A 10,352-nucleotide genomic window follows, 5' to 3' on the forward strand; every position below is an offset into this window, starting at 1 on the left:
GAATACAAATTAGTCAACTAGAATGTAACATGCACCAAAAATACATATCATCAATATGCATTAATCTTTAGTTAGCTTTCCATCCCCATATAAATATTTCAGGGCAAATTGTACCTTACTTAAATCATTTTAGTCCAACTGAAGTCAATATGGATATGACAAAGCAGATTTGGTTCTCAGAGTTTGAAACCATCTATTCAGACTGACTCCATGCCATTTGGAGTTAACACACCAGTCTCCGTGCCTCATAAATAATGAACAGGATGTTCGTGTGGGGAAGGGAAAGAAGCGTGATGACTCATGGAAAACAGGCACTGGCTTGAAAAAAAGCATTCATTCTCTTCTCATGTAATTCTAGAAAAATTACTGCTGCAGTGCAAATAATGTTTTTAATGAATAGGACACAGATGTATTCAGTCATCTCTAGCTGTTAAAATGTAAGAGCATTTTGGCTCTGCAGTACCATAGCAATACTTCTGTACTTCCATCTGGAAAATTTGGGATTTAAAACCAGACTTGATAACCAAGGCCATGGAACAGTAAAGGCTAAGCACATTAACAAAGGTGCCAGTCACCTGTAAGATACAACCAGTACTTCCCCCTTTACGTGGGCATCCAGCTATATGGCACGGCAACTACCCTGAAGCGCAGGAAGGTGGCAGAGGGCTGTACTGCTAATAAACGTGAAATGACGTGCCTAGAGTATCTTTCCTAAAACAACAAATGCATTTTAAACACAAAATAGCTGTAAGGCACTGGCCAACATGATGCAAATATTACACTCTCACCTTGACACTTGAACTGATGCTGTAGTCACAAATACGTATAGCCTGTAAGGCTGCAGCATGTCAACGACACTATGTCAAAATAAAAAAGTCACATTTGTTTTGCCTCTGTACTTGGATTTTTCTTTTGCCCAACGCAGTACAGAGTCCTTTTTGTTCCTCCATTAGATAGTTTGAGACAAGCATTTTGCTCATCTAAGCTTTGTCCTTCATCTATATGTTAAATTCCAGTTAAATTTCTATTTTCTTTTTCATTCTTACATGCTTCCTTGATCATATTTCTTTCCTTGCTTCCATTTACAATCTTCTTTTCCCAATAGCCAAGGAATTGTTTATCAGCTTTTTTTTTAAATGAAAAATAAAAACTGTTTAAATCTACAGTGACTAGCACATTAAGAACACCAGTGAATCCAGCAGGAATGCCTAAATTATTGACACTGACTGAAAATATGGACTTGAAACATTTCTCTTTAGTCTAAGCAGTAATCTACTTCATTTTTACATCCTTGTCTTCAATTAAAATCAATGCCAGCTTCTCCTGTGTCTTGAAAGGGGAACTGCCTAAAAAGGCAGCCTTCCTTGCCCACATTTCAGTGCTTGTTCTGCAAATAAGCCATATTGAACACTACATGCAAGTGAAAGCATGCAGAGATCGCACAGCATTACTACTTGTAACCAGTCCAGCTTTCTCTGAGAGGCACGGTAGCAGTAGCATATCAGAAGTTAAGCGTGTTCATCCCCGAGTATTTCTTATTAAGGAACTCCTACAGATGAAGATTTGGCAGGAAAATCTGAGATCCAGCTTTGATAGCACTGCCAAAAATATTATAGGCCAGCGTTACACAAGGGAAATAATGTGCGTAGCATAAAAAAGACTGAGGAATTTTGATGATTTAACAGATATATCCCTATCTCATTATATTTTGGTAGATGCCCACAGAGTGAATTCTGTTGCAGAGGGATACCTCATTAATTCCCCGAGTGGCATATGAAGGAAGCAGGGACCCTAGTAAGCTGCTTTCCAGCATACTTTTCCACCCTGATTTTAGCATTCTGAGTGAGCTAGCACCGCATCCGCCCCCCACCGCGCACACGAAAGGCAACCAGGCTTCATTGAACATCTTTATTATCATGCATTAACCTCAACTTCCTCCTGTGGCAGAAAGGCAATGAAGTTTTAACACTCTTGGCCTTCCCAAAGCCTTGCTGAACAAAAATTGTAAAGCACTCCAAAGTATGGCGAGTCTTCTCCAAAGACTGCTGCATCTAAATCAATAACTTCAAGAAGGATTTAACTCCAGTTCCTAAAGGAGGTTCAGAGTTACACTGTGAATGCTTGTGCGACGTGCCACAGAGGGTGTGCTGGGCATCTAAGAGTAGGATTCAACCCAAGCAGGATGACAGAATTCGTGGGACTTGTTCTTGTCCAATGCTCTCCAGAGCATTCAGAATTGTGTTTCATGTATCATTAAACTGATGATGATATTTTGAAGTAAGAACTGTAAATACTTTTTCCTCCCCCCTCAAATCTATTGTTATATCTTTATTTTCCTCCCTTTATTCTCCAGACGATGCATACTTACTACAGGGGCTTAATATTGAGGAACTTTATCCAGAGACCTCTAGTTTCATTACATACGATGGGTCAATGACAATTCCACCCTGCTATGAAACAGCAAGTTGGATAATAATGAACAAACCTGTCTACATAACAAGGATGCAGGTAAAAATTACTTAATTTTAATTTAAAAATTACTTAATCTAGTCTAGATATAAAGAATATTTTAAACATAAGTCTATGGCTTTATATATAAAATTAGATTCCACCCTTTGCTGCATGGATCTCTGCTTGCAACTTCTACAGATTGCAAAAGCAAGGAAGAGTCTTTTGGCAAATAAAAATCTTCACTATTTAGAGCTACCTAAATATCTGTACAAGCACCCACTTTGAGGTGAGCCCTGCTTTCAGCAAGGGTTTGAACCAAATGGTCTCCTGATAAGTTACAATTCTGTGAATAAACACATGAGGATTCTAAAACAACTAGAGCAGTGTTGTACAAAAATAACTGCCATTACAAAGGGTAACCCGGACCATTCTAAGGTCAGAAAAAAACAGCCAAATCATGAGTGACAGTTGTGTTTACACATGTCAATAGCATGTTGATGTGAGAGATCCAGTACATGGGGCTGTCTAGAAAAAACCCTCAGCCAGTATTTCCTACTACAGAATAAGACAGCAGGATAGAAATTGCGAGTATCTGCAGAAAAGCCAGATTGACAAATTGACGACCCTAGCAGAAAGGGGACAAATAAATTATGCAAAAGGAATACAATTCAATTCATAGTCAAAATTACACTGCTGCGGAAACACACCAGTGGAAAAGCCATGAAGACTGCATTTCTGTATGACTTGCTCACAATCCAGGGCCTAACATCAGAAAACCACCAAATCAACACCAATTGCACGCTGCCCCAGAGCTTCCATCAATGAGTTGCCTGCAGAACAGTGAGCTGAGCTTAAGTCTGTTTCTCTTACATACTAGAATCCCAAAGGAACCCTTGAACCACAATCTGCCCGTCCCAAGCTCACAAGGGATGAAACTTGGCCTGAGAAGTGAAGTGAGGGAAAATAAAAGAACTATGATATCTTTAGATTTGAAGTATTATCAGTGTAAACAAGATGCCTTTATGAAGTCCAAGAGATGTTTTATCGTTATGATATTCTCTCTGCCCACTTCTGTCTAGATGCAGAGAAAGCACTTTCTTTTCTAAATGAGTAGAGTAATTTGGAAGAATAACATGGTTAAACAAAGACAGACCCATGCTGTGCATTCTGAACTTTTCCAACAGGGAACCTGAACAATTTCCTACGTGAAACATTTTTAGTTACATTACTGTACAAAACAGAGTATTTCGGGAGCCTACACCAGTCATGACGCTTGCTCCTTGTCATGGCTTACTGGTTAGTTACATCTCCAACGTTAGTGCTGCAAACTGATTTCATGGAATACTTACTAATTATTGTGTACTCAGACTGAAAAGCTAATTCACAGCTCGCGTTTTCCCTGCAAGCTACTAACGATTATCAGTATGTAAAATGAAGCTACTGGATTTCTTAAATTAAGTGTTTGTGGTTTTTTTTAGTTACCAGCTAGAGGAAAGCATCAACTCACTGCCTCTTAAATATTCAAACTACACATGGATATAGAAAATATATTTAATATTTTTTAACCAAAATATTTTAGTTGTTTTTTTTTGTTGTTGTTGTTGTTTGTTTGTTTTTAACAAATTGCAGGGGGAATTATTTTTTTTTTTCTAGTGTCCTACACAAAGCATGAAAGGGTTTGACTTGAACCAATGAACATGCTTGTGGTACAGTTGCACCATGTGTACAACAACCATTGCTGTCTGCTTGTAGTTTGCATTTATCACGGCTGGACAACCTGGAAATCCTGGGTGATCCAGTAATTCCCTCTCTATTGATCTGTGAAACCATCTCAAAAGAAAGCCAAAGTAACTAGAAAAAGTGTATACGTATCCCACAGACTATCAAAAAACACTTTTGTCAAAGGAGAGAAGATCTGTTTTTTAACATCATTAATTTCAGAAGCTCAGCAATACAACTGTCAGTTACCCTTTCCATCCTGACTGGATGTATGGCCATATACAGCTCTTGAGCATCAGCATCTGAAACTGTGTCTTCTCAGCTGGAAGCTACACTAATAGCTACTGAACTTCTAGGAAATTCTCTTGTCATTCATCAATGCAGCACTCCAGATAGCAGAGTAAGGATAGCATCCAGTACTCTACTCCATTTGTTTCCTGCTCAGACAAGGACACCTCACACCGTTTGCATTTACTCCACACAAAACTAGCCACTTCTGGTTCAAATGGGGCTTAGAAACAGAGGACCGCAGAAGGAAGTTTTACTTCGAGTTGACTCTTTCAGCCCACCTATGATTACAAATCAGTGAAACTGTTTAACTTGGATTTATTAGGTAGCTGATTTAATAGTGTTTTATGTTGTTTACTTACAGGAAAGACCAGCACTAAAAATCCTTGCTTTGTATTTTGTATAGATGCATTCTTTACGACTGCTAAGCCAGAATCAGCCATCACAGATATTTCTGAGCATGAGCGACAATTTCAGACCAGTCCAGCCTCTCAACAATCGATGTATCCGAACCAATATCAACTTTAGTTTACAGGGAAAAGATTGCCCAAACAATAGAGCACAGAAACTACAGTATAGAGGTACGTTCCACCTCCAGAATAACCCTTTCTATGATTACACTGAGGTCTCTTCTTTGCAAAATCCAAGTGTGTAACAAAGCATAAAGATAAACACAAATGAAACTCCAGATCTTGTGGGAGTAGCAGTATGAGTCAAACATTGCGTATTTGACATTGAAGAGGAAATTTGCCCAGAAACATCCAGGAAAAGCCATGACAAAAAGCAGCTGGGGACATCTGGTATTTTTCAACAGCAGATGTGACAGGCCTTCAGCTTTCTAGCTTCATTTTAAAGTCTTACAAAGAGCATTTTGTTCTGTTACCTACTTGGAAAGAGAACAGGGAATGAGCTAGTCTTGATGCCAACTGATCCCACACAAAAGAATAAATTTCACTTTGGAGGTGCACCCCCATAATGCGCACCCAGATTGGAAACCTTTTTATTACACAGTGGACACTAAATAAATGAACCAACTCAGTCACCTGCTGGTAAAGCCTTACGCTGCCACAGCTGGGGGTTCTCAACTGAGCATCCTATGCATCTTTCAGCCTATGCACATACACTTTTATTACCTGCAATAGCAGTGTAAAAGTTCCTTCTTGCCAATAACTGCAAGGCTGGTGACTGTGTTGCAGTGCTACAAAGAAACTGTCATTCAGATGCAATACTTTTTCCAAGAAAAGGAGGAAAACAAGTCTCCTGGCTTTTTCTGGATGTGTTTAATTTCTAGAAGAGCATTAGATCTAGCCAGTTTCATATGTGGGGTTTATTAAAGCATAACTGTTTTTGTTTCTCTTTCCTTTCAGTAAATGAATGGCTCCTCAAGTAAGACAGAGCAGGCAGAACCCATAACCTCAGTGGAATGCTACTACTGTGAATTGACATAATCTAGAATGCACCCAACCTCACTCTCTCTTTGGGTTCGCGGCAGCATGTGCAAGCATGCTGTAGGAAAAAAGCTGCCATGTTGGAAACTCAACTAAAAATTCATTCATATGATCGGTGGTAATTTTAAAAAAAAAGTAAAAAGACAATATTACAGTAAATGTGATTACAATTTTGATACAGTTTTCCTGAACTAATTTAGCTTCACAAACAAACAAACAAAAAAAAAAGACTTTTCAGCCTTTGTATATATGAAATTCTTCCTCCTTTCCCCTCTCCCTCAAAATAAAAGAAAAAAAGAAAAAAGGTGGCTCGGTGCAGCATCAAAGTGGAGTTGTGTTCTGTGTGCCAAGTAATCCTTGGAAAGCTCTCATTATTTCACAATCATTAATGGATACTGACAAGACAGAACAAGAAGATTGTAGAGGAAACTTATTTCTAGATTATGATCCTTCTGTTCATTTAATTAAAAAGGGACAGACTTTGAGAGATAAGTATTGTAAATATATCACTGCAGAATATAAAGGAAATTGAAATATTTCCCTCTTTGTCACATATCTGTAGTAGGATTTGCCAAAATCAGAATTGATCCATTTTCTGTTTCTTGTTTTACAACAGGTCATACGTTGTGTTGGTTACTATTTACAACTCAATAAATGTGTTTAACAAATTAATTTAGTAAACTTGCTTTGGTTTATTTTCTTTCTGAAATAAGCCTCTAAATATTTGTGGCTGCACTGTTTGTGAGATTCTTTGTTTTTCTTTCTTTAAAAAAAAAAAAGAAAAAATCATTTATTTGTTTGCAGCCAAGTAAAGTGAGTTAATGGCAATCGCAAATGCAGTTAAAGCCAGCATTACTTTGACTGTGCTGTATGGTCCATCATTAACAGGAGTCAGGCCAGGCTCAGAAGCAGATTGCAGCAGAAACATCTCAGTTTCAAATTGCCATTTTCCCTGTTCAGTCCATTATTGGGACAAATTCAACCCTGTAAATTGGTAGTGGAAAGGAATATATTTTCTTTACAGATAAAGCAGGAGCTGACCAAGTAAAAGGGAATGCCTTTTTTCTTGTTTATAATGGTCATTCACTGTGTTTGGTTACTGTCAAGAACTCAATAAATGTGTTTAACAAGTTCACATAACGCATGTTTGGCCTTCTTGCACATTACGAAGTTTTGAATTGTTTATTTCTCTGGAGAGTGGGCAGACCTCATGCTATCATGGCTATCCAGTTCCTAACACTCCCTTTGCAACACATGATGACAGTAGAAATTCACAGAAAAGATGATGAAGCTAAAAAGGACCAAGCAGAGACTATGAAGTATTTGTACAAAATTGAAAAATACGTCCTATGAGAAGTTTGACGGGACTGGACAGCTGTAAAGAACTTAGAGGCCCAGTCTGTGTTGCAGCTTTAACATACCCAAACACACCATCTCATCTTTGGCCAAAGAGAACAGCGTGGACAGCATCAGACTGGAAACTGAGTTTGTTGCAGACAGCAGTTTGGAAAGATTGCAGCGTGTGAGCTGGAAACTGTATGATTTCATGAGTGACATGAAAGGGAGAGATATCAGGAAAGCGAGTACATGTACGGGTTGGTAGCCACAGGACTCCCAAAGTAGGCACACTGATGTACGGGGAAGCCTGTAAGGAACCTGAAGCTGTCAACAACTGAATTGCTCAGTGAAAGCTGCAGCAGAATTACTGCTGGAAGGGTGGTGGTCAGCCCAGGGGGAAATGACACACTGATGCCTTATTTGTAGCAGGGGTTGGGGCTGATGACCCTGGTCCAGGATCCTATTAGCACATACATAGTACCCAATCCCTAACTTTCTTCAGTTTGAGCATTTCAAAATGCTTGCATGTATCAGCTTAACACTGCAGGGAACTGAACAATCTACAACACAACCACAGAAGTGCCACACAGTAACCATTAGACTGCAGGTTAACACTGCCAAATTCTGCAGCTGAGAACGCAAAAGTTACTGACTTAGATTTACATAGCTAATAAAACTAAGTATATCACAAGTCTCATGCATTTAATATTTTTTAGATGCCACAGTGATCTTGAATTTAATTTTTAAATTTGTGGTATTCAGATTGTTTCCAAAACATTTTTTATTATTTTTTTATTATTATTTTTAAAGCTGCTTGTAGGATTATTAAGAGTAGAGCAAACTTACTGAGAGTACAGTCTAGAATGGCTCAATCTATATTTTCTGGACAAATAGCTGGCAATTGTTGATCCAAGTTTGTCAGTGACAGAAGGTAGGGAAGATAAGCCTGGCCTCCATTATGAAACTTTTATTAAGTAATAAAACTTATGTGCTATTTTACTGAAAGCTGGTTGAAGGGATTTAAGAGTAGGGAGAGATATGATAGAAGAGACTAGTCCTAGGAAGGAGTCATGCTGTGCTTTGGATTAGGTGAGGCTGCAATACAGAAACCCTGCAAATAGAGAAACGTGGCAATCATACCAGGACACTGCAAATACGTTTGTCAACATTTCCAAGTCCATTTTGTGAACCAATAAACTCCATCTTGGTGTGATTTGTTTGGGTTTTTGTTCTAGTAACAGATTGCAGTAGAAATAGACCAAACCAAAGCTTAGAATCAAGCATCTTGTACACCCATTGTACACCCAAACATTTAAGCGGTGCTCATATCCAGACATCTGATTTCCAGCATTTCAAACTGGGCACTTTCCTCTGTGTCAGGAGACACCAGGCGTCCAAAGGAAGCCACACAAAGCCTATCACAAAGCCTTTAAGCAAAAAGATAAAGCATCATTAACAAACAGCAGGCACAGACGATCTTCTGGTAATCAGTCTATGCAGCACATGCAAGTAGCAACCTCTGACTTTAGTCTTTTCTGTCCATGGTACTCACAAGAAGTCTGGCTGTAAACAAAGCCCAAACTCAGTATTTTGTGGTAAGAACTGAATTTGTGCTGTTGTGGCCTCCATACCATCCCTGCCTGAGCTGCTCAGATCACAAACAGGATTCCTCACTTGTGAAAAGGCTCAGAGCAGGCACAAACCTGACAAGGAACATCAACCTGACAGTGGGTGTGCAAGCAACCACCACCACAAGCAGGACCACGTTGCCAAGCTGTGATAGTGACATTAAGAACATAACACTGAGAGGGAATGCTCAAGTTTGATCTTCTGCTGTCACAGACTGTAATATCTAGCTAGGTACCAAACTTAGAACTTATTTAAAGATAATAAAAAAAAAGAGGAAATTCAAATTTACAGTTCTGAAAAAGCCTCCGTTTCAAGTAGTGTTCAAAAAAAAAGTGTAATAGCTAGCCAAGTTTGATAAGCTTAGTTGTTCCTTTAATTGAAAAACAAAAAATTACTTCTATACAAAAAATAACAACAAATACATAGGACCTGTGTAATGAAGGCAGGAAAAATCATTCAGTATAACTGTACCTATAGATACCGTGCATTTCTGTCCTGCCATTCTGTTCCAGCCTTGAAAGCTGAAGCAGCAAGTAGGGGCTGAAAGCTGAAGCAGCAAGGGTATGCCTGGAAGTTTCAGAATGAAACAAACTCCTTTGAATCAAAAGCCACCCTTTCTCAACATTTAAAACCTCTCACTTTTCTATAAAGTATATACCCTGAAAGATGGGGCAAGGTGCTGAACACTGAGACCCAAAACCAAGCTTCTGGCTGCCCCCAGCAAGTCTAGGAACAATGACCCTTGGATGTGTGCAAGGCTGTCCTCCCCTACATGGATCCAGAAACTCAGACAAAAAGGTAAATTGGCCAACAAAAATCAGAATAACTTAAAAATCATGCAAATTTCTGTTATAATGAATAGCACTGCTTTCCGGGTATTCATACACAGATCCATACCGTGGCCTTAAGAAATGTCATTTAACAAGTGTTGCTTGGATGACATTAGTTCGTCAGGCACCTGAGAAACTGGGGGAGCCTGGTGGAAAAATGGGCTGCCAGCAGCTGAAGTTATTTTAAGTACTTTGCATCCAACAGTGTTTCAAACCATAGGACTTCTCAAAACACTTGTTTTTAATTAAAACAAAACAAAAAAAGAGCCACACACTTGAGATAATACTTCAGCATCTTTCTGCTTCTGACAGACCCTGCTGTTAGTGCCCCCATTTTGGTCTTCCAAGGTTTCACACTTGGCTACTTCCAACACAAGCCTTAAAATTATCAGCAGCTCTGAGCAATGCATGGAAGGTGCATTTCCCCACAGAATCACAATACTGCCGTAGAAATAAAAGAATTGGGAAGTTTCTTGATATTTACTCTTGCTGGTAACAAGTGCTTTCCTTGTACATTTGAACTGCCACAAAACAAATAAATATAATTAAAAAAAAAATAAAGTGAGCTGCTACCCCTATTAACTGGTGAAGAAGAGCTAGAAAATCAGATATGATTTCACCCAGAAAGCCAAGACTCAAAGCAAATAAA

At 38.8% G+C, this 10,352-nt stretch overlaps 1 protein-coding gene across 2 annotated transcripts in view; it reads left to right on the top strand.

Annotated features, from left to right (window-relative positions):
• Positions 1 to 6,152, top strand: part of CA10 (carbonic anhydrase 10) — a 199,612-nt gene extending 193,460 nt beyond the window's left edge. For both annotated transcript variants that reach the window (XM_032199757.1, XM_032199756.1), the window contains 3 exons: positions 2,354 to 2,508; positions 4,865 to 5,039; positions 5,826 to 6,152. In XM_032199757.1, the coding sequence (XP_032055648.1) occupies positions 2,354 to 2,508; positions 4,865 to 5,039; positions 5,826 to 5,848 (353 nt within the window). In that variant the 3' untranslated portion in view covers positions 5,849 to 6,152. The remainder of the gene's footprint in view (positions 1 to 2,353; positions 2,509 to 4,864; positions 5,040 to 5,825) is intronic.
• Positions 6,153 to 10,352: the final 4,200 nt, after the last annotated feature.

This window comes from Aythya fuligula, chromosome 18 (genome assembly GCF_009819795.1).
Source record: "Aythya fuligula isolate bAytFul2 chromosome 18, bAytFul2.pri, whole genome shotgun sequence".
Classification (NCBI taxonomy): Eukaryota; Metazoa; Chordata; class Aves; order Anseriformes; family Anatidae; genus Aythya; species Aythya fuligula.